Source organism: Schistocerca cancellata, chromosome 7 (assembly GCF_023864275.1).
Source record: "Schistocerca cancellata isolate TAMUIC-IGC-003103 chromosome 7, iqSchCanc2.1, whole genome shotgun sequence".
NCBI classification, from domain to species: Eukaryota; Metazoa; Arthropoda; class Insecta; order Orthoptera; family Acrididae; genus Schistocerca; species Schistocerca cancellata.
In genome coordinates, this window is record NC_064632.1 from 365,941,842 (window position 1) to 365,967,642 (window position 25,801).

The 25,801-nt window shown below is 42.9% G+C and overlaps 1 protein-coding gene across 1 annotated transcript in view; it reads right to left on the reverse strand.

The window, feature by feature from the left end:
• Positions 1-5,293: 5,293 nt before the first annotated feature.
• Positions 5,294-25,801, reverse strand: part of LOC126092304 (UBX domain-containing protein 1-like) — a 69,904-nt gene continuing 49,396 nt past the window's right edge. The window contains exons 5-7 of the mRNA XM_049907827.1: positions 23,527-23,770; positions 13,226-13,406; positions 5,294-5,501 (exon numbers count right to left, since the gene is read on the reverse strand). Of these exons, the coding sequence (XP_049763784.1) occupies positions 5,455-5,501; positions 13,226-13,406; positions 23,527-23,770 (472 nt within the window). The 3' untranslated portion in view covers positions 5,294-5,454. The remainder of the gene's footprint in view (positions 5,502-13,225; positions 13,407-23,526; positions 23,771-25,801) is intronic.

The window sequence follows — 25,801 nt, forward strand, 5'->3', positions numbered from 1 at the left end:
GGAAAAAGGGGAAGTAAGAGTGATACACAAAGTACTCTCCAGCACATACCATATGGTGGCTTGCAGAGTTTAGATGTACCTTTTGTTAACAAAATTGACTGTAACATTTTAGACTTGTATTGTGAAAAAAATGAATAGAGAAGACACTCAGACAACAGGTTTAATTTGTTTTTCAGAGCACTGGTTTACAGGCAATTAAATTTTCTAGTGCACATTAGCAATTTACTACAGTGATAAAACTTTACAGGATTAAATATTTTAAATGACAAAGTTTTCAATTTTTTAATGATTGGTTCAGTTAGGCTTCTAAAAAAATGTGAACTATGTAAGAAAACAAAAGAATGTATAGATGAGCTTACCTTAGCTACAGTGAGGAAGATTATCAGAAGATGAATTAATAAATTAATATTTACCTGAAGAACGCTACACAGGGCAATAAAGCACAGAACACATCACAAATGAGTAGCTATGTGCATGTGCCTGACTCGTAGTGTGAACAAAATTCTTGGTCTTTTTGCAAATGGTCCGTTTCTAGTTTTCAGACACTGATCAACAGCTTACAGTTAGAACAAGGAATGAAGATAAGTGTTTAACATCCCATGAACATCAATGTCATTGGAGATGGAACACAAGCTTGGATTTAGGAAGGACAGGGAAGGAAATTGGTGTTGCCCTTTCAAAGGAACAATCCCCGCATTTGCCTTAAGTTATTTAGGGAAATCACTGGAAACGTAAATCAGTGTGGCCAGATAGGGATTTGAAGAGTCATCCAAATGCAAGTCCAGAGTGCTAACCACTGCACTACCCTGTTAATGCTTAAAGTTAGAAGTAATCAGAATAGCTGTTCAGATTAGAGCGAGTCAATGCATCGGTTATCCGGTTAAGACAGTTGGCATTCCAAACAGTGCACTCCTGGTTCCACACATGATGTCATTGAATTCCATGACGTGATACTTCTCAATCCACTTGCTGATTAGTTCTTCTAATGGCCAAACCTGCTGTTTCCTAGAAAGTTTACAATATTTTTAAAGAGAAACATGCAGTTGATTCTTGCATATTTAACAGACATCCAGACAGTGAATCTTTTGTTCCCTAATTTGAGGGCCAACAAATATTCACTCTTTCAATTTCGTTCCGCTGGTCTCTGGGAACTTTGTTTTTAGGAACAGATATGCACTCTCATCACCATCCACTTATTTCACAAATTCTGAATCAAACCTAGTGCGATATGTAATAGAGATGACAAGATTTTGTCAGGTTGGTGAACAACAATTGCCTGTCCTGGATTGAATGACTCTAAGGCTAGCTTTTCTTAATATAATGTTTGCTTCTATCTCAGCTATTCCACATGCACACGATGCAGCACAATTTTGCACAGTGAAGATGTTATAGAAACAGAATTGCTATCACTTGAAAATCTCCACACATCTGTCATGAATAGCCATCATATACGATACTGCATAACAGATGTGTAGTCATACAACTTTTCTTCGTACCAACTGCATGAGCTTTAGGAATGGATGGAAGATTATTTCCATTATGTAGCAAGACTCCTTTCAAGCTGATTTTTGAAGGGTCATTGAACAAATGCCAATTTTTGGGTCACTCTGTTTTAATTCACCAATGTTGTCAGTGCATTCGAAATCAAATCTTCGGTCACATTTTTGTTGTCAGTTGGAGCTGGTGTGGGCCTGTTCCATGAGGCACAGGATGAACTGCTGATTTTAGAGATGAATATTTAACTGTATGTTTAGACTTCCAACTAATTCCAGATATACTTGTCAAACAGAATCCCTAGGGTTGCACCATACCATGGGGACTGCGAAAGGTATATGAGGGGTCCATTTTTATGTTACACATTTGGCACAAAAGATTTCTGGAGGCCCAAACTTATTCTTGTCTGTGTTATTGTCAAAATAACATTTGTAAACTCTTTTAATTTGAAGAGTCAAATTTCCCCTCTGTAACTTTTAAAGTGAGTTTGGCACAAACATAAGAAAAAAATGTTTTAATCATCTACACATTTGCAAGACATGTTCCTCCTTTTGAAACACAATGCTTTAGAAAACATACTATTACCTGACCCTACACTTGTCAATTCACAGCTGAAGAACACACTACATTAAACAAAGCTTCTACTCCTGTGGCAACTGAGCAAAACATTTTCTACCCATAACAAATCTTTTTGCTTATCCACTGTTGGAGCAAAGTTTCACTGGGGTGGGAAAGCCATTATCATGAGGGAAAGTTCACTGTTAAATGTTTTTGTCATTCCTGAAATCACAGACTACAATCACCTAAAGCAATTATATCAACTGTTGACACAATTAAATTCTCTCAATCACTGTTTTCAGCACCCTACGCTAATAAACGTGAAAAAAGTTTTTTTTTAATATTTCTGAATTAATTTTTGATTTGGCAGATGCAAATATACAAGATAGTTGAAATTATTTATTTAAAATTTTCATTATCCACTAGTGTACTGCTCCAAACTTCCATTGCTTCATTCTTGGAATAATGATTTTTTTGTATATTGAACATGGTTTCAGCCTTTTGGATGACAACAGTATTACACATAATTAATGGAAGTGCATTTTTATGTCTTGATTAGAACTAATAGTTTGCATAAGTAAAGCTACTACCCTGACTTCATCTTCTTTATTTTAAATCCTTGGCCACTTCTTCCAACTTTTTATTCTACTTGCTTCTCCAGGCATTTTTTGTAGGTGATTAGGTCATCATCTTTTTTCTCTCTTCACATTCATACGTCCAACACTTACTTCCATTTCTTTCCCTTGTTCATTGTATCCAGTTGATCCAATTGCCTAAAGAACTTACTTTCTGAAGTCACAGCCTAATACACACATACAGTGGCGGTCAAAATAATAGAGCCACCTGGCAAAGGTTTGGAATAAAGTGCACATTTATTACTAGACATGTTTGAACTATGATGGAAACCATTACAACCGAGTCACATTGTACTATAGTCAGTTATATCGATAACACAACACAAAATAATCAGTAATAATCAATAATATTCAAAAGAATACCAGACCACAGGGTCAAAAAAATAGAGCCAATTGAAACAAATATATTGTACTTGATCTCAGTCTTATGAAACGTACAGGAACAGTCTTTTTTGCATAGGACTGCATTAGTACTTCGTGGGGTAACCCTTATTTTTGAGGATTGCCCTGCACCTCTTACCCATAGAGTCTACTAAACGCCTGCATTCGTCACTACTGATCGCATACCAGGCTCTCTGGATTTCTTCCCACAGTTTTTCTGAAGATGTAGCTTTTGAGCGGTCGATTCTCTTGTCTAAGATCTCCCATAAGTTCTCAATGGGTGATGCGTCAGGGGACTGAGGTGGCCATTCTAATACTTCGATATTGTGCTCTTGAACAAACTGCCTTATGATCCTTGCAGTATGCTTTGGATCGTTATCGTGCTGAAATTTCCATTTCAGCGGCATTTCCTCTTCAGCATAAGGCAGCATCACATTTGCCAAGATGTCTTTGTACATTTCTGCGTTCATTATGCCGTTGATACGGTGTATTGGACCAATGCCGTACCACGAAAAACATCCCCATACCATAACACTTCCGCCACCGTATTTCACAGTTTTTAAAGTGTACTTGGGATTAAATTCCTGGTTTGGTGGGCGGCGCACATAGACTTTTCCGTCTGAGGCAAACCTATTAAACTTGGATTCATCGGACCAAAGGATGTTCCTCCACCAAGTATTAGGTTTTTGTTCATTTCTCCGGGCAAAGGCTAACCTTTTCCGAACATTAGCTTGTGAAACATGTGGCTTCTTTCTTGCAATGCGCCCATTCAATTTTGCAGATCTCAGTCGTCTTTGAATCGTTGAGGTTGATGGTTGAACATCATGTTCGTCGCTAAACAAAATGGCTTTCAGTCGTGGTGTTGACAAAAATGGGTCTTTCTTCACTTCCCTAGTGATGAGTCTGTCTACGCGAGGAGTAGTTACACGAGGTCGCCCCCTGTTCTCCACCTGCGGCTTTGTTTGTTTTGACCGTCTCATGGCGTTCTGGACTCGTTTTCGCGAAACGTGCAAGACATTGGCTATTTTATTCATGGACATCCCACTTTTGAACATCCGGAACATTACTATACGCTCATCTTCACTGGTATGCTTTGCTCTGCCCATCTAGACGAATGTAAACAAAACCACACGTCAATTTACATACAAAACAACTGCATAAAAATCAATTTAAAGGCACATGTGTAAAGCGGCTCTATTATTTTGACCCACAAGATTCTTACCTTTATGCCTCTTGTCACACGTCTAGCTCAAACGCTTCCTTTCGGACGACTAAAGATAGCAGCAACGTCTTCCCTGATGTTGTCTACAAGGGACTGACAACACGGCACTCGTGGCGATTTCGCGTACTAATAGATATCCTAGTTCTTAATCTCGTCAATAGAGGTGGCTCTATTATTTCGACCGCCACTGTACATCATTGATACTTGGGAAAAAACTGAATCAAATATTTTTAAGCCAGGCAGCTAAGCAGAATATTATTAGGATAACATGTAAAAATAATGTTCCTTTTTACTGCAATAATGAAAATTACAGAATGTAAACAATAAACAAAGATGAGAAAAGGTAACCATCTCTAACTGATTGACATGTCGTATATAGGCACACGCACCACCACAGAGATTTAACTTTCAAGTTACTGCTCTTCTTGTAGTAAGAAAACTCTCTCATAACCACTCTAACACTGCTGCATCTTTTGACAGAAACCTGCCCCCTCTACCATACCTCTCAGCCATACATCTTACCTTCCATTCTGACCTCAGACCTCCTTCAAACTGCTGTTAGCCAGAGGTGATGCAGCTACAGGCGTGTGCATTAACGAGAGTGAGTGCGTATGTGCATTTGCTCTTGACAAACAGTAGCAGCTCAAAAGCTAGTTGTGTGTCTGTAAAATAGTTCAACCACCAAAAGACTGAGTGGTTACTTTTGTTGGATATATCCACAGTTAAAATATCTTTGAAATCAAACCAATATATTTACTGTATCTCACAGTTTATTGCATTTTCAGGCCTTTCCACATGTTCAGTCTCTTGCAGTAATTTATTTTATAAAAATCATAAAAGAATAACATCATTTGAAGCTCTGTTTTATAAGAAAAGATTAATTACAGCAAATGACAATACAAACACCTGTACACTTTGAAGTGGCAGGAAGATATCTTTACAACAAAGTGTACTGTAACAAGTTTTAGTGTGCCAAGTACTTGTCAACTTTGAAAAATTAATAACATTAAAAATCAACCATTTTTATTTTAACTTGCCAAGACATATACAGTAACAAAATACACATTTAAAACAAATGTACAGCATTAGACCATAAATATATAATCTCCATTTATGGAATTAGCTTGAAAAAAAGAGTGCAGCTGCTTGAAGATGGCTTTGGTGTTAATGCTGCACCCGTGAAACAATGACCACAGCAGAAGGCACTAGACCTAGAAATGGAATAAAATGATTTTTAGAAACATGTTATCCATGAAAATAGTATGTTAATTTTTGTAGTCACTTAGTAACTGTGCTCACATATTTCAATTAGTAGCTCCCATAATACTATTTGGATCCAATAAAGTGATTTAGAGAGGGAAAACTTCATGTTTTATGGACATTAATAAGAACAGCATGGCCTATTTGTGGACTATAGCATATTAACAACACCCACAAATATATGTGGTTGAAACAATGGAAAGACAAGCACATCCCAACACAGTGTCAAAAATAAGCAAGAGACATATTCTGGCTCTGCGTTTAGCCAGTACAGACAAATTCACATTAATTTCTTTGTACAAATTGATGCACAAGAAGCAGGACTAGAAGAAGGCTGCATCCATAAAAGTTAGGATCCTTCCAGTGCAGACCAGCAGATCACTGAACCAAGATGGCAGGCCTCTTACTGTTGTGGTGTTATGGCTAATTTACCACGATACTGTGTCTATCCTGGCAGTGAGAATAAATCTGAGACAATGAGACTAAATCTGAGACGAGAAAAGAAAAGAATGAATATGACACACAATTTGCCTCTCGGCTACCCAGTTCTGAATAGGCACTAACCAGAACACTTCGGGAAAGCGCTGTATCAGTATTGGTGTCAGTCTATCTTCTTCTTCTTCCACCACCACCACCACTTGGACATTTACATGCTGTCTAGTACTTATCTTCAGGAGAAATATCAGTACTGTCAATAGATAACGTACAAAATTACTAGGTATCAGAAACTGTAACATCTATTTTTGGCAAAAATTTACATTCTTTTGGGGTAAATGACTAAACACACAAATTTAAAAGTGAAGACACACAAAGCCTTTGTTCTTTGAAATTGACTGTTAAAAAGAAAGTACTGATTGGGAACTTTGTGACTGGAATGTTTGCTTTTGCAAAAACTTTAACTCCTTTTTCTTCTGAAAGGCTCTTCTTTTGGCTGTATTTGAGCTTTCAAAAATGATTGTTCTGTCGAATAGCAGTAGCACTTTCCCACCGATGAACTGAATGCATCTCCGATTGTACACGAAATTCATTGAAATTTGACATTTTCTGTTTTCTACTCCATAACGTATTTTGGACTTTCCTGAACATTTTGGTATATAATACATTAAAATCAGACAATTGTGAGACCTTCACATAATATTTTTAATACTGACGTGTGACTGTCAAATTTTGCGGCTACGCATATACTGCCACAGCCGAGCAGTTGTATTTTGGAAACTATACAGTCTAGAAGGCTGTGAATTGCTTTGTTTTGTGCCTACTGCCACGTCTCAGAAGTTGGCATTACGAATGAACAAATCAGTCCTTTGTTTCTGATACTATTTTTCGTTGAAAGTAGCATGATTATCAGCTATTTTTGTAGTAATCAATTGTTCTGCTTCTATTGCTTTTTATACGTAAATAAAATAACTAACCATAAAAGTAACTTCAAGAAACGCAAATTTGTGGGTAACAGATATGTGAGACTTGCATTTTCTTCTGAAGTACTTGAAAACATGTGTGGTAGCAGGGAAGGAAACCACAATAATGTTTCTGAAGTGACCAAGCCCCCATGTGCATCGAAAAGGAAAGTAACTTTAGAAATGGGCAACAGTGATAAAAGTAACGATACTATGGACACTGTCATTATTGATCTGCAAATCATTGCACAAGTTTTTTCTGAAACTGTCTCTTGCTATCTTTGTGGTGGTGAAGTTAAACGTTATGAGGATATTGGAGCTAGAATTGGTGCTGTGTCTAAATTAATAATTAAATGTCAGAAGTGCAAAAATGAAAAAGCATTTCATACTTCATCAAAACTGTTCAGGTAACGAATTGTATGAAACTAATGAGAGACTGTTCTATGGCCTTAGGTGCATTGATTAAGACGCAAGGGCTGGTAATGTTCTCTGCACTGTGATGAATTTGCCAAAACCACCTAGGTATACGAAATATGTAACAGCAATTGGAGACTCTGTAAATGCTGTGGCTGAAAATTCAATGGTTGCTGCATCAGAAGCTGTTGAACGAAATGAGGGTGACACAGACATCAGCATTGCTGTGGATGGATCCTGACAAAAGTATGGGTTTAGTTCTAAAAATGGTTTTACATCTGCAATAGGTATTGACACTGGAAAAGTTATGGATTTTGAAGTTCACAGTAAGTATTGCCAAGGTTGTACAGTGAACCAGGAGAACAGATTACTTCATAAGCAGCAGTGTATAAAAAATTATGATGGCACAAGAAGAGGAATGAGGTAAAAGGAGAGTACATATTCCAGCGTTCGCGGAAGGAGAGAGGTGTCAGATATGTGAATTACGGTACTTAGGTGATGGAGACAGCAAGGCTTTCATTGCAGTACAAAACAGTAAGCCATATGATGTTCCTATACAAAAACTTGAGTGTGTAGGACATGTCAAGAAAAGGATGGGAACACGTCTGCGTAACCTGAAAACCAAGCTGGGTAACACAAAACTGTCTGATGGCAAGACAGGAGAATGTGCTGGAAGACTAACGGGCAAAGTAATTGATGAATTACAGGAATATTATGGGAAGGCCATTTGATATAACTGTGAAAATTTAGAGAAGTTGAAAAGAGCTGTGTGGAGCACTTTCTTTCATCGAATATCAACCGATGAAATGCCATGTCATGCTTTGTGTGCACTTCCACCAAACACTTGGTGTAAATATAGGCAAGCTCAATTTTCTGGCACCATGCATGAATTTATTTTTCCTGGATTTTCCGGTTAAAAACACACTTTTTCCCAAGCAAAAATTCACTTTTCCCTAGGGGAAAGTAATTTTTTTCTGTGTTTAGTGACAAACTTTTCAATCCTTTGAATAGTGAAGGTTTTATATACAGCAAAGAACTTCCTGACACTTTCGGAAATGAAACCCAGCAAGGAACAACACTTTTGTAAAGATCGTTGATGTACGACAAAATTTACAGTGCATATTTTCGTATTATGAAAGTACACACACATTCCACCAAATACAGCATGATAGCTTCTGAAGCACTGAAATCTAGATTGCAACACAATTTTGTCACCCATTTGCAGCTCATGTCACACAATCTCACCAGCCAATGACAGCAGATATTCAGAGCAATAGGACACGTGATGAAGTCAGCCTATAGCAACACCATTGGTAAGTAGCGCAAACACACAAATAAGAAACATTAATATGCATACATATTAGCTACAAGCAGAGCAATTGAATAGCAGCAGTGGAATATTTCTGACAAGCATGATTATGAACTTCACTGCTGTGCACCAAACATTTCAAGGCTACCTGGCTGAATACACGTTCTGTCAACTTTTGCGTAAAAACGTGTTGTGTGTGGAACTGCTCAAGAACTCATTTCGCAGTTTTTTTGAAGAATAATTATACTTTTGCCAATGTTTCTGCATACTTTGTAAACCATGATAGTATTAAAAGAAATGTGACAAGCTAACCTTCAAATTTGGTCTTTTTAGCATTTTTTATCCTTTAAGACATGAAACACAAGTGTGCCAGTAAAATTTTAAGTAATGGCATAATTGGCTGGTCTTTTGGAACCCAAAATCTTTCTAAGCACCTGTCTCTCAGTGTTAAATTTTGAATGAGAGTCTAACGCTCTGTGATTTAAGAAACGCATCACAAATTCATCTTGCCTGAAACGTAAGTTACTTTGAAAGGAATACTTCTCAAACCACCACTTGCAATATTTTCCCGCCACTTGTTTGAAGTGTAAACAGTTGTGACATCATCCTCATCGAAACAAGGTCCACGAGAAAGACGCATTGAAAGCAATTTATTATTACGAAGTGTTGCTTAGTCTGTGACACATTTTGCTGACGCCAGACGCTTGTGTATGCACTGCGTTTTGTGGGTGTAAATAGTGCATAGTGCATGTAACTGAAGTTTTATTTCGGTGTTATTCTCTCGTTTATGTTTTATTGCTGCAGTATTATTCTGTAGTAGTAAAGGTCTTTGTAACAGAATACCAGTTCTTACCTATCAAAATTACAAAAATTTAACTGGGAACTAAAACAGTGAAAAATCCCCCTGAATGCTAAAAAATTCCCGCATTTTTCCTGGATGAAAAAATTCCATGTTTTTCCTGGATTTCCTGGTTGTCTTGGAGCTTATACAGCCTGCATTAGCAGAAGAACATTGGCGGAGACAAAAAAAGTTACAGGTTTTGTTTTCCAAAAGCTACAGCACAGAGTGCAGGCACTATAAGCTGTAGTGGCAGATGGCCGTGAGCATAAGCAAACTAAAATTTTGACATCCAGAAGGAAGACGAGCAGTGTGGGGAAACAAGCTGCTCCTCACTTTCACAGTGTATCAGCCCACAGCAAAAATTACACACATTGTCACAGGGATCGCCGATCTCTCCTGATGATGTAAGGGTCGTAATCGAAATCCTTGATGAACCACGGTTAGTCACCTCACTTATTTAAAACAAGGCAAGAAAACAACGAGCAATGCACAATAGAAAACACTCTGGAATCGTTACTGTGTAACTGGTTTTTGAGGTTAGCAGACTATTGTTAACAATGTAGTTCACGCCCGACTTCTAGTCGTACTGGGTCTATCACAGTTCAAAACATTCGCCACCTAATTTGCCACATTAAAATTTCCTGCATTATACTGTCTTTTGAGCTTTAGCTAATGAACAAATGTACGCATTTCTAAGTTTTAAAATGCTAGGTCCCATGGCTGAGTAATGTGTCGGATTACGCAGCATCTATCTTAAATAGACCATACAACTGCCCACAATAGATATGGCACCAGATCACTGAATGCACTGATATGTCATTGCATTCGTAAACTTTTTATTTTGCAAGCAGATCCTTACACACAGTATCTTTCCAAAATGGACTTCGCCAGATGATAGAAATACCAGTAACTGAAAATTGATTACATTTCAATATTTATATGCAGAAAATAAAGCTACTGCAAACTATCTCTGATAAAATAGTTTGCCTTGATACAATTCACCATTTCGTAATGAACTGTATCAAGGTGAACTATTTTATCAGAGAGTGTATTAGGTAATTTCACAGTTTCACACTGTGAGGCAGAATTCGCATCTATTTCGCATTTATTGCAAAATGAAATTTTTTCCAGTCTCTAGAAATCACACACAATATCCTATCTTTTGAAACTAATAGTTCCTTCTTCGGGGAGTGGAAAGGGATAGATTGGAGAAGGTTAACAAAGATGAGTCACTCCTGTCCTGAATTCTGAGTGACCTGTCCTTCCTTTTCAACACTGGCCAATTAATCCCTCCCTCTTCCTTGAAGAAGTAACTATTAGTTCTAAAAGCCAGAATAATGTATTGACAGCACTGACATTATAGTTTTCTTGAGACAATTTTCCCTTTGATACAATGTGGCCTTTAAATGGCCTTTTCAACTCTACACATTAGGCTTACCATCATCAAATACCATTACAAAAAGCAAAAACTGAATCACAAAAAAGTATGAATTGTGGAAACAAAACTACTACTTTTATTCCTTCTTTCTGGAAGTGGCAATGAGAAAGTGCACAAATACAAATTAATTTCAGGTGGCTTCTGTTAAACGTGTGATCACAAGTTATTCCACAGCAGATGGCTGACTTGTCAGGGCGTATGCATTATTGTTCTCTTGTAAATGAACTAACAGGTACAACCACAATGAAGTTAGGAGCAATTATTATATGTTCACATTTGTCTGGGCTCATTAAGGAAATTGGGACTTTAATGACAGATTTCCCACATTTGATGTGCATTATTTTTATCATTGTGCTGCTTCCATGACAGTTTCTTTGCTTCCATCACAATTCCTTGTTTCATTTTCAGACAGTGCCCATACTCACGAATGTATATGAATAGAAACGTAACAAGCTGGAGTCATCAACCTGCCCATGAAACTCCTTATTTGACAATAACATTATTGATGTAAGTAAATATTTTCTTTTTTTAATGCAAATTACAATTCAAACATTTCAAGTCACTGCAAATTCAATACGAAGCAAGTTAAGGAAACCAGTTTTGAACATGACATGATCAAAGCAATTAATTTCAGTGACACTACATCGTCATGGAGTGACAATTATTATGTGCCACCAAATCTTATCACTGAAACATTCTAGTTTGATAGCTTCAGATAGCTGTTTTGATAGTTTCAATTTGTGAAGTTGCAGACTGTTATCATGTAAAAAAAATTTAGTACCCAAAAGCAGTTTTGTTCTCTCACTATTTCCCGTAAGTCACACTTACGTTATAATGTAATCGGAATGAGAATGTTGAATCACTGCTTCACACTACTGAGAGCTATTGACATTTTCATTAAGTTTTCTCACACATACACAATTTTAAAAAAAGTGTTATACCTCTAGTAACATTTTAGTAAAGAAAATTGTCAGCACCTCAATTTCTCTTGTTAATGGGGAATGTGTCGAGAACAAATTCTGGATTTGTCATCCATGAAATCTAACTACTCACAGCTGTTATAAAGTATATTAGCACCTTGTATGGTACGCATAACAAACCTAAATAAGTTGGAAAACAAACACTGGCATTTGGAATCAACTGGAAAAATATGAGGCATGTGTGAAAAGTCATGAGACTGACAACATTGTGAGCTATCGGGCAATGTTGTGTTGTTCTACTTGTGTAGACCAGTGTGTTCATCCTTTCCAGATGCTCAGTCTGAGTTTCAGCTCCGTATGGCCATCATGCGATTTTTGAGAGTGCCATTAGTGAAGTTGTGTTTCTCTTGCATGTTACAAAAATGGAGAAGTGGAATTTAGAGCAACACTACGCCATCAAATTGTATGTTAAACTTAGGGATCTGTGAGTTATACCTTTGAAAAGTTGAAACAGGCCTAGGGGGAACAATCTTCATCAAGAGTAGAAGTTTTTTGCTGGCACAAATAATTTTTGGAAGGCAGAGAGCAAATTGAAGATGAACGTCACTCAGGGAGACCTTCAACTTCAAAAACTGATGAAAATGCTGAACATGTGCTTGCTCTTGTGAGATTGTTCTTCCAGGACAGACTGACAATCAAGTGTTTTACAAAGATGTTCTTAAAAGGCTCAGGTAAGGGGTGAATCGAGTGAGACCAGATACTGCAGATAAGTGGATGCTGCAACATGACAATGCCCACGCCACAAGGCTACTCCTGTCACAGAATTTTTGTCCTCTAAAGACACCCCTGTTGGTCCCCAGGCCCCCCCCCCCTCCACCTATTTACCTCAACTGAGTCCTTGTGACATTTTTATTTTCCCGAAATTGAAAAATGTCAAAAGGGCATCATTTTGCGACTCTGAAGAATATTCAAAAGAATATGACCAACATATTAAAGGCCCTAATAATTAAAGCCTTTCAGTGTTAGTAGCAAGAATGGACATGATGACTCCACTGGCATATAGCTTCTGAAGAGAACTACTTTGAAGGGAACAAAGTTATTGTTTGAAAACAATAAAAACTTTACTAGATTAAAGTCAGACTCATTACTTTTCTCTTACACTTTGTACAGGATAGAACAGGACAAACAAGAGCTACATTTCCTCAGCATTGCGGCCCAACTGGATAGCCAATTTAAACATCACACTATCAATCAATTAACAAGCATACAATTTATGCTAGAGATCTTAATGGATGAGTTCCGAAACATATACCACACTTATTCTCTGTAATAATAAAAATAAACTTAATACTTTACCAAGAGCTTCCAACGATTTATTGTAGTCATCATCTGTAAATATTTTCTTAGGAAAATTTGTCATTAGAGAGAATGGTCCAGCTCCATCTGTCCTGTTCAACTCAACATACAATCTAACTGCTGCCAACTGTTCTTTTGCTCCAAACGTTTGTGTGAGGGCTTGTCCATTTGTTAATCTTATCTGAAACACAAATAAAATAAACAATTTATTTTCAAAATCTGCTGAATATGAAATTCAAGTACTCAAAAAGGAATTGTCTTCTGTCTGCCAACGTCAAGTTTGGTTGTCAACTGCCAGATCCAGACAGGCTAGTCTAAAAGGTGAAAACACAATGGGAAAGGTAATAGAAAATGTACATGTGGTAGCAGCAAAGAAAACTGAGGATCAAAGGATGTGAAGTGTACTAACAAATCCAGAATCTTCGTTAAGGGGTACACATGGAAGCAGTTATCAGCATCCCAACTAGCTCAAAACATTTGTGAAAAGTGGGTCCTGGTAACATTTCATATATAATTTAGGCAACAGAACAGTAAACATTTTTGACATGAGTAAACTGTTTTAGGATTTGATTCCGCTAAACATAATACATGTATCCATGTAAAAGAATATATGGAACCAATACCTACAATGTTCACAGCTGGTGAGAGAGATGGGGCGGTAGCTAGAAGGAAGGTGTTTGCCCTTACCGTGCTTAGGTATGGATGTGACAGTGGCTTCATGCCAGCATCTGGGAAACATGCCCTCTGCCCATATGCGGTTGTACATATTAAGCAGAAAGTGCTTGCTTGCAACATGAGAAAGGTGTTGCAACATCTGAATGTGAACAGTGTCTGGCCCTGGGGCGGAGGATCAGAATGAAGTGAGAGAATGACCTATCTCCCTCACAGTAAAGGCAGCACTGTAGCACTCACGATTCTGAGAAGAGAAGGGTACTGCCCGAGCCTCCTCTACTCGTTTCTGATGGAGGAAGGCAGGGTGATAGTGGGAAAAGCTCAAAATTTCCGCAATATGGCGGACCAAGGTGCTGTCAGGCCAGAAATTGGGGAATAGATCTTGGTCCCAGAGAGCTGCTGGACGTTGGCCCACATGACAGAGGAGGGGGTGGAACTGTTAAAAGAACTAGTGAACAAAATCCAGCTAGCTTTTTTGCTATCCCAAAGAATCCACCGACACTGTGCACGGATTTATTTGTAATGAATGCAGTTTGCTGTCACAGGATGATGGTTAAAAAAGCGGACAGCACGTCACTGCACACGAATTGCGTCGTGGCATGCCTCATTCCACCAAGGAACTGGGACACGGCATGGTAAAGAGGAGGTGCAAGGAATGGAACATTCTGCAGCAATAAGGAAAACGTTTATAAGATATTCCACCTGGTTATCACAACTGGGGAAAACTTGTTCGTCAAAGGTTGCCAGGGAGGAGTAAAGCCACGAGTCGGTCTTCATAAGTTGCCATTTGGGTGTTCATACAGGTGGGGTAGGAGTCTACAAACGGATAGCACATAGGAAATGGTCGCGCAAGTAGGTGTCAGAAAGCACAGACACTCAAGATGATGGGCAAGCTGGGCAGTGTAGAAGGATAGGTCCAAAGGGGAATAAGTGTGTGAGGAGTCAGAAAGGAACATGAGCGCTCCTGTGTTAAGGCAGAATAGATTAAGTTGATTATGAAGGTTAGCCATGAGGGCACCTCTGACAGGTTCTGGGAGTACCTCAGAGGGGATGGTGCATATTAAAGTCACCAAATAGCACAAATGGGTGAGGTAGCTGCCCCATAAGCTGGAGGAAGTCTGCCCAAGTGACATCAAATGATGTAGGGATATAAATGGTACAAATGGAAAAGGTCAAGTGAGGAAGGAAAAGGCAAACTGCAACAGCTTGAAGATGGGTAGTCAGGGAGATGGGTTGACTATGAACGTCATCCCGTATGAGCAGCATGACTCCTCCATGAGACAGAATGCTGAACTCGGGGGAATGTCAAAATGGACCAGAAAGAAATGCGAAAGCTCAAAGTGTCATGAGGACGCAATTGTCTTTCACGAAGGCAGAGTACAAGTGGACGCTGGGATTCTAAAATCAACTGTAAATCTTCTTTGTGGGATCGATGTCCACAAATGTTCCATTGGAGGAGAGTCATGAGGAGGAAAAAAGAAGGGGTGTCACCTCGGTGGCCGCTGAGAGCCAGCCTGTGAAGACACTCTGCTACAGGGCACAGAGGCAAGAGGATTGTGCTCCATGAGGTCCACAGAAGTGTCGGCTTCTTTGTGCAGTCTGCATGTGGAGCCCAATCAGAAAAACGGTTGGAAGTGTGCACCTGTGACATGGAGGCCGGACAGGTGAAGGTAATTCATGGTGACACCGTTGATGGGGATCTTTGAGTCGGTGAAGGAGATTAGAAGACTGTTTGCCTTTGTTGGACTTCTTTGAGCCTTTCTGGTTAGCACAGGAAGAATCAGGTGTCGCTTGGCTGGGGGGACATAGGAAGTCTCGATGGGAGTATTCCTTCTGTCCTTTCCGGCCTGCCTGTTGTGCAGCTGGTGACTTTGCCCCATGAGGCGAGAGTCTGATGGCCTTTTGCACAGCTGGACAAGGGGACAGCGACACTACCATGACACTGGGCAATTTTCCAACCTGAGAGGTGAATCTGACATTACATGTCTGTGTGGCCATGTCCTTCATGGAGTGAGATGTAGCAAGAACAGTACTGTATGTGCCAGACAGTAGGTTGGTTGGTTGGTTTAAGGATTAAAGGGACCAAACTACAGAGGTCATCGGTCCCTTTTTCCAAAATTCTAAAAATAGCCACAGAGAATTAAAAAGTTCAACAAAATAGGAGACAGACGACAGAGAACAAAAGAAACAGAGACAATGGCCAGACAAAACGAAATAAAATCACACGGAGTATGACGGTGGTTGGCCGACCATAGGAACAAAAAAAGGAAAAGCCAACCACCGAAAACACATTAAAAACTTAGTTTAAAACCTTAGGCCAAAGACCAGAAACAACACAAAACAAGAAAATAAAACAGAAACACTCAGATTAAAGAATAAAATGTAAAACTAAGTCAGCAATAACAGGGTCATCAGATAAAAGGGCAGGGAGCGTATCAGGCAGCGCAAATGTCTGCCTGACCACAGCTAAAAGGGGGCAGGCCAACAAAATGTGGGCCACTGTCCAAGCCAGCCCACAGCGACATACAGGAGGGTCCTCCCGGCGCAGTAAATGACTGTGTGTCAGCCGGGAGTGGCCAATGCGGAGCCGACAAAGGACGACTGAGTCCCTGCGGTTGGCTCGCATGGATGACCGCCACACAGTCGTCGTCTCCTTAATGGCACGGAGTTTATTGAGCGTGATCCGATCGCGCCATTCAGCGTCCCAAAAACCAAAAACTTTACGGCGGAGGACTGCCCGCAAATCAGTCTCTGGGAGGCCAACATCCAGAGACGGTTGTCTCGTGGCCTCTTTCGCCAGGCGGTCAACATGTTCATTGCCCGGGATACCGACATGACCGGGGGTCCACACAAAGACCACAGAGCAGCCGCAACGCGCAAGAGTATGCAGGGACTCATGGATAGCCATCACCAGACGAGAACGAGGAAAACACTGGTCGAGAGCTCGTAAACCGCTCAGGGAATCGCTACAGATTATGAAGGACTCACCCGAGCAGGAGCGGATATACTCTAGGGCACGAAAGATGGCGACCAGCTCAGCAGTGTAAACGCTGCAGCCATCCGGCAACGAACGTTGTTCGAAATGGTCCCCTAGAGTTAATGGATACCCAACACGACCAGCAACCATCGAACCGTCAGTGTAAACAATGCCAGAGCCCTGATACGTGGCCAGGATAGAAGAAAAGCGGCGGCGGAAGGCCTCTGGAGGGACTGAGTCCTTCGGGCCCTGTGCCAAGTCGAGCCGAAGGCAAGGGCGAGGAACACACCATGGGGGTGTACACAAAGGGGCCCGGAAAGGAGGTGGAACAGGGAAACCCCTAATCCCGGAGAGAAGCTCTTTGACGCGCACGGCGATCGGACAACCCGACCGGGGCCGACGGTCTGGCAGATGGACGACAGACTGCGGGAACAGGACACGGTAATCTGGATGCCCGGGCAAGCTAAAAACATGGACAGCATAAGCGGCCAGTAATTGTTGGCGTCGTAACCGCAGTGGAGGGACACCTGCCTCCACCAGTATGCTGTCCACAGGGCTGGTCCAAAAAGCACCAGTGGCAAGGCTATCCCGCTATGGAGGATTGGGTCCAGCACCTGCAACGCAGATGGGGATGCTGAGCCATAGGCTAGGCTCCCATAATCCAAGTGAGACTGGATTAATGCCTGGTAGAGCCGCAACAGTGTAGATCGGTCGGCGCCCCAGCGGGTGTGGCTCAAACATCGCAGAGCATTGAGATGCCGCGCCCTGTAGCTGACGTTCAACAGCTGCAATGCCAGTAGAGCTGTAGTAAAGGCAGAAGTCGTCAGCATACAGGGAAGCGGAGACAGAATTTCCCACAGCCGCAGCAAGCTCGTTAATGGCTATTAAAAACAGGCAGACACTTAAAACAGAACCCTGTGGCACACCGTTCTCCTGGACATGGGTGGAACTATAGGAGGCCGCGACTTGCACGCGGAAGGTACGACACGACAGGAAATTGCGGATAAAGATCGGCAGAGGGCCCCGAAGACCCCATCCATGAAGTGTAGAAAGGATGTGATGACGCCATGTCGTATTGTACGCCTTCCGCATGTCGAAAAAGACAGCGACCAGGTACTGACGGCGGGCAAAGGCAGTACGGATGGCCGACTCCAGGCTCACCAGATTGTCGGTGGCGGAGCGGCCTTTACGGAACCCAGCCTGAGACGGAGCCAGAAGGCCCCGAGACTCCAGTACCCAATGCAAGCGCCGGCTCACCATCCGTTCAAGCAACTTGCAAAGAACGTTGGTGAGGCTAATGGGACGGTAGCTGTCCACCTCCAGAGGAGTCTTTCCAGGTTTCAAAACGGGGATGACAACGCCTTCCCGCCATTGCGACGGAAACTCCCCCTCGACCCAAAGAAGGTTGTAAAGATCGAGAAGGCGCCGCTGGCAGTCCACTGAAAGGTGTTTCAGCATCTGACAGTGGATGCCATCTGGCCCAGGAGCGGTATCAGGGCAAGCAGCTAGGGCACTGCGAAATTCCCACTCACTGAATGGAGCATTGTAAGATTCTGGGTGGTTGGTGCGAAACGAAAGGCTCCGACGTTCCATCTGCTCTTTAATGGAGCGGAAGGCCTGGGGGTAATTCACAGAAGCGGAACTCATAGCAAAATGCTCTGCTAAGCGATTGGCAATGACGTCGGAGTCAGTACAAACTGCTCCATTCAGTGAGAGCGCAGGGACGCTGGCAGGGGTCCGATAGCCGTAGACGCGTCGAATCTTGGCCCAGACCTGCGAAGGAGTGACATGGAGGCCAATGGTGGACACATACCGCTCCCAGCACTCCTTCTTGTCTTGGCGGATAAGGAGGCGGGCCCGCACACGCAGCCGTTTGAAGGCGATAAGGTGGTCTATGGAGGGATGTCGCTTGTGACGCTGGAGCGCCCGCCGGCGATCTTTAATTGCTTCAGCGATCTCAGGCGACCACCAAGGCACAGCCTTCCGCCGAGGGGACCCAGAAGAACGGGGAATGGCAGATTCGGCGGCAGGAACGATGCCGGTGGTGACCGATTGAACCACCGCATCAATGTCGACATTAGAGAGAGACTCAAGAGCGGCAGTGGAGGAAAACAAGTCCCAGTCAGCCTTATTCATAGCCCATCTGCTAGGGCGCCCAGAAGAGTGACGCTGTGGTAGTGACAGAAAGACACAGGTCATCATGCACGCTCCATTGGACAGACGGTAAGAGGCTATGGCTACAGATGGAAAGGTCAATGGCGGAGTAGGTGCCATGCGCCACACTGAAGTGTGTGAAGGCACCATCATTTAACAGCGAGAGATTGAGCTGCGACAATAAATGCTCAACGATGGCGCCTCGACCTGTTACCACTGACCCACCCCACAGAGGGTTATGGGCGTTGAAGTCGCCCAATAGCACGAAAGGTGGTGGCAATTGGGCTACCAGTGCAGCCAGGACATGCTGCGAGACCTCACCATCCGGTGGAAGGTAAAGACTGCAAACGGTAACAGCCTGTGGCGTCCACACCCGAACAGCGACAGCCTCTAAAGGTGTTTGGAGAGGGACGGACTCGCTGTGCAGAGTGTGAAGGACATATATGCAGACGCCACCAGACACCCTTCCATAAGCCACCCGATAGCCACGGAGGGAGGGGGTTCGCATTGCCGGAAACCAAGTTTCCTGCAGAGCAATGCAAAGGAAAGGATGAAGGCTGATAAGCTGGCGGAGCTCAGCTAGATGGTGGAAGAAACCGCTGCAGTTCCACTGGAGGATGGTATTGTCCATGGCGGAGAAAGGCATGAAGGGACTGGGAAGGCAGATTACGCCGCTGGGTCACCTGCTGCCTCCGATTGAGCACCCGTGCTAGTGCTATCCATGGCGTCTGAGGGACTGGCGAGATCGAGGTCCTCAGTGGACGCCAGTATCTCCACCTCGTCCTCAGACGCAGAGCTGGAAGGTGGCGGTGGGGTGGCTGCCACCGCGAATTCCTTGGGCTTAGAGCTCTTCTTCTTGGATTTCTCACGCTGCTCCTTAGGTTTAACTGGCTGGGAGGGCTTCACCGATTCAGCCTCCGGGACTGAGGAGGATCGTGAAGCCCTGCGACCAGCTGATTGCGGGCACTTACGCCACTGTCGGTCGTCAGCCTTCCCACTGGTGGAAACCTGGGAAGGGAGGGACCCAAGGGACCCCTTGCGAGCATGAGAAGCCGAAGAAGTTGGACACTTCTCCGGCTTAGAAGCAGGGACGGACGTCCCTGATGGGGGGGGGATGGTGTTGCCCCTGAGGTAGGTGGCGCAGGAGCAACCCGGTGGGTAGAGCCCCCCACTGGCAAGGGGGCAGGAGGAGTTGTAGCACTCAGCGATCCGGCCGGAAGTCGCGAAACTGATGGGGCGAGCACAGGTGTTGTAGCAGCGGCGTAGGATGATGTCATTCTCACGGGATGTAATCGGTCATATTTCCTTTTGGCCTCAGTATAAGTCAGTCGGTCCAGGGTCTTATATTCCATGATTTTGCGTTCTTTCTGGAAGATTCTGCAGTCTGGCGAGCAAGGTGAATGGTGCTCCCCGCAGTTGACACAGATGGGAGGCGGGGCACATGGAGTATCGGGATGAGACGGGCGTCCGCAATCTCGACATGTGAGGCTGGAAGTGCAGCGGGAAGACATATGGCCGAACTTCCAGCACTTGAAGCACCGCATCGGGGGAGGAATATAGGGCCTGACGTCACATCGGTAGACCATCACCTTGACCTTTTCCGGTAACGTATCACCCTCGAATGCCAAGATGAAGGCACCAGTAGCTATCTGATTTTCCGTCGGACCCCGATGAACGCGCCGGACGAAATGTACACCCCTGCGCTCTAAGTTGGCGCGCAGCTCGTCATCAGACTGCAAAAGAAGGTCCTTATGGTAAATAACTCCCTGGACCATATTTAAACTCTTATGCGGTGTGATCGTAACAGCAACATCCCCCAACTTGTCACAAGCAAGCAACCGTCGTGACTGGGCAGAGGATGCCGTTTGGATCAGGACCGATCCAGAGCGCATTTTTGACAAGCCCTCCACCTCCCCAAACTTGTCCTCTAAATGCTCGACGAAGAACTGAGGCTTCGTGGAGAGAAAAGACGCCCCATCAGCTCTCGTACAAACTAAGAATCGGGGTGAATAACTATTACCTCCATCCTGAGACTTACGCTCCTCCCATGGCGTGGCCAGAGGGGGGAACGTTTTCGGATTGTACTTTTCAGCATTAAATTGAGCCCGAGAACGCTTAGAGACTGCTGGCGGCTGGCCGCCAGCGAGAGATGATGTACCACGCTTCATTGCGGGTCATCCGCCCTGATGCCACCTACTCCGACCAAGGGCCCTCCCCACGGGCGCCACCCAGACGCAGCAATAGCCACCTGGCAGGATGTCCATTGCCGGGAGTTCTGATGCCCCAGGGAGACGGGCATCTACTCCTTGGCATAAGTGGGGAGTTAACGGCGCAGGCATCAGTAGAGCGATACGTGTTGTCAGGGGGCTACAACCAAGAGGGTACATGGCGGCCCCACCACAACGGACTGGCTACCGTACTGGATCTTAGGTGCAAAACTGGCCAAGGTCGTCGTCGCAGTCAAAAGAAACACTGCAGAGTGCAGCGTGGGAATCGCACCCAGGGACGTATCCTCGCCCAAGTGATGGAAAACGAGCGGGACACCATTGTAACGACGAAAAAGCCGGCTAAAGGTCTCAATGCACGATGGATACAGTGCACCATGTAAGGCGCCCTTCCCCAATTGGCTCGCTCTTCGGAATAATTTAGAAAGATGGAGGTCAAACCCGAGAGGGGACCATCACATAAGGCCGAAACATTTGAGACTCCTTTTAGTCGCCTCTTACGACAGGCAGGAATACCGCGGGCCTATTCTAACCCCCGAACCCGCACGGGGGGCCAGACAGTAGAAAGCAGGGTTTGTGACTAGCAAATAACTTGTGAGCAACTGGATACGGAACTTTTTACTTTACCCGGATCTCCTGGAGATGGGAATTACGCGTTATCCAGTCACCTGTTAGGTGTCAAGACACATGGGCTGGCCTTCATGAGTGCAGAGGGATGAAGAAGAAAAAGAGGAGTCTCCAACGCTGAAGCAAAGGAAGGACAGGAGAAGGTGAATGAAGAAAGGAAAAGGGAACGAGAAACAGTGGTGAGACTGTTCTTATGTCAACTACAGACAATGCGAAACATTCCCGAAAACACACCAGACATGTTCCCCAAGGAACAGGAAAAAGAATAGCAAGAGGATAGACATGCAGCACGGAAGGGGAAAGATGCTGCAAAGACTGGGGTCCCATGGTAGCCAAGCACGAACCCGCCAGAGTGTGGCAAGTCCCCTGGGGGGACCTCTGAATGTGCTGGTCATTATGTGAGGTAATACCTTTCAAAGGCTTCTATAATCATATTGGTAGGTATATAGTCATTTCTGCTGAGCTTTTATCTATGTATATTACTAAAAGCCTCTGCTCTGTTTTTCTGTCTGTATGTGAAGGCTAATTTGAGGAACTACTGTAGGGATTTTAATATGGTTTTTGCTAATACAGAGGCTGATTAATGAGGAAGGATCATGTAACTTAATACTGGAGTGACAGACAAGTCATCCTGCCTTATATACTTAGTGCTACCAATGTGAAGCTGGGGCTGGTTACTAGTTGATTCTAAATTTATTCTGGATGAGGTCAAAAGAAAGTGGTTAACACCAGCTTTTTCTAGTGAGTGAGCTGTTCCGTAACACGAGATTAGTACTGACACTGTAAATTCGCATCCTCTGTTAGCAGACAATAACTTATTAATTCAAATGACAAAAAGAAAGGGCAAGAGGATAGACCCCTTAAGGAAAGGAAGGACCATCTTGATCAGAACAAGAATGAAGCAGGAAATCGGCTGTGACCCATTAAAGCAAACCATTCTGGTATTCACCTCAAGTGATTCAATTCTCAATTCAGAGAGAAGAATTTGTCAGTTGGTCACTATTTCGCCGAGTCCACAGTGGTGTGCTTCCTCAAAGTATCCTGTATCTTGTGACTGGCATAGTCAAATGCCTTAGAATGATCACAAGGAAAACAAATAGAAGAAAATACTCGTGAAAGGGTGGGGGGAGGGGGGAGGGAGGAGGAGGAGATGATTAGAAGACAGAAAATGATTTTTCTGTCCTCAGTTATAACATCAGTATTACTATGCCACTTCACTAATAATATAAAAGCTAGGGAGCCCACACTGGGATCCACTGTTGATAGGAAAGTGAGCTAAATGTTATGAATAAAACAAAGGCTGTACCAATGCCAAGTACAAACAATCATCTCCTGGTGTCATTTGGTAGATAGCATATTAAAATATTCAATTATCTCTGAAGTTTACAAACAATGGGATGATCAGGGACAACTACTTACAACACAGAGAAGCACCACTGAGCACTGCATGCACATCACACACCCAATTGCATGGTCACACATGCACTTCACTCATACTAATGGCATTGTTTGAAATTTATTCAGAAATTTACGTAATTCTTTTGATTTTAGCTTCATTCTGATCATAAATTTCTTCATAAAAACTTTAGAACAGAATATGCAGTTTCTGTCTGACAAACTCTAGTGTTATATGCGTGGCCACATACCTGCAGTTTGGCTTGAGTGTAATCCTTCTGAGGTGGGGGCTGCACCTGAGATACTGGCGTAGGCACAGGTGATGCGGTCGGAGAAGTAGCTCCAGCTTCTGGCGCTGGGCCCATTGCAAACTTTGTGCGCCTTGCAATCTTGTCCTGTTCTATCTGATCCTTGACTCTCTGCCGAGCCATTTTCTCTTCTAATTTCTCACGCTTCCGCTGTTCCACCAGCTTTTTCATTTCTTCCTCCTCAAGCCTGGTCAAAGAAAACAGATATAATAAGAATATGTACAACATAAAAAAAGAAAAGAGAAACATAACAGCGATGAACATTAACAGAGATCCACATGGCCACAGAATAACTGTTCTATTGAAATGCACTATCTTATGATTTTACACTAATTACGATATATTCCTGAGTCACAATAAAAAAAATGAAAATTTTTGTAGCAGGCTTTGTTGTAGTAACAGCAGCTTGTTTGCACATAAAACATATGGGCAAAAGTTGCTGACAGCCATTGCTGTTCATTCCAAACACTGTATGCAATAAACGGCATTTATAACCTCCTTTTGTGGTTCAAGATTTCAAGTACTGGGGACGACTTTCCCATAAGTATTGATTCACTGAATAAAGAATGTGTGTCCATTTCTCCAGCAGCATGATGAGTAATCACATCTGGACTCGTGGCAAATACATCCGATCAACAATCAATACTCTAGTTAATCCTCAGGATCTTTGATGCGGTTGCAGTTAAGAGCTTTGAGCATCTCAGTCCAGTAATCCACCCCAGAATATGTCCTTACTTTGTAAGCAGGAATTTTGGAACACTGATGTAGAAAAAAATGTTGCCACACTGTAGAGTGGAAGTTATTGTCTAAAAATAAACACTATCATTTTCCAATCAAATAAAACTTACGGAAGAAGCTCAAACAAGTGAAAAAGCTCAAAGATATTGAATTACATGTCATCATCATTATAAGACAGTTATATATCAAATATAAATGTGGTCCTGCCTTAAGCAAATAACCACAACAGGTATTTATATTTTTTTATTCATGCATTAAGACTCCTTCCGCTACTCAAGAGACTTATCAGTACTTCTGGACAGCAACATTGCTATGAAAATAAGTGCTAACATCTCTTGATGGATTGTTCCTCCTTTGAGCTCCGTACCCCCCAACTACAACTGCTGGTCATGGAATCAGAGGTGACTTGCCAATTATCTTACAAGGTAAGATTTATTTGACAGTCATTTCAACCCTGTGATAGCTGGGATCTAACCACACTCAGCTGAATGTCACTGTTCTTACTGAGGATATTTTCGCTGTTTTTATTTGACAGTTCTCCACAGACCTGAGTCCCATCTTGACGACTGGAAAGAAAAAAAGTCTTGGCTGGACAACTCTCGCTTACTGGTTGCCCTCTTACCCTTCCATCAGCACGACCTCCTGGCATAGGCAGTAAGATATGTGCTATGTGGAACCACACTTTCAGATCCTTCAGGGAAGGATGTTCCTTTGCTGTCCCGTGGTGTAAGGACGCTCTTCCTGCTGGGAGCAGATGCTGGATGCTTAGGCTACCCCCCCCCCCCCCCCCCCCCCCCCCAAGGAAGCCCTATTGTGCACATTCTGCACATGCATGACCATGCCTGCTCACACATGCTAGCAGTTGGTTGTCCGATTGCTGCATGTCACCTGTTTGCCCCCACCTACCCACAGACAGGCACTCAAGCTGTAACAGCAGGCCTTCGCTAAGTTTATGTAGGAGCTGTGATAGTGATAAAAGCATCAAATAGAGCAGCAACTAAAGCAAAGTATGGTTCTTAGCTTTTATGAGACATTTAGAACAAAGCTTTGATAACAGCATGGAGCTGACTGGTGATAAGTGCATTCGTGCTGGCTCTGGAATGGGAGCCAAGGTAGTGTTAAATTATCAGATAAAACTTTTCATTAATTTCTACGTTTACATGATTACATTACAGTGTCTGGCAATGCGTGTTAAGAACCACTTTCAGATTATTTCTCAACCTGACTGTCCCTGTCTTGAATAGCTCATGGGCAAAATAAACATACAAATGTGTCTGCGCAAAGTTCAATTTCTCTTATTTATTTTGATCAAATGATGGTAAGTCCAGGATGGAATAATGAGAAACATTACCTATCCCATCAAAGGCAAGGCTGCCTGTGAAACCAGTCATGTGATCTACAAGCTAAGCTGCAACCACTGTGCTGCTTTCTACATGGTCATGACAACCAAGGATAGTTGCTAGGGCACAACAAAAAGGTG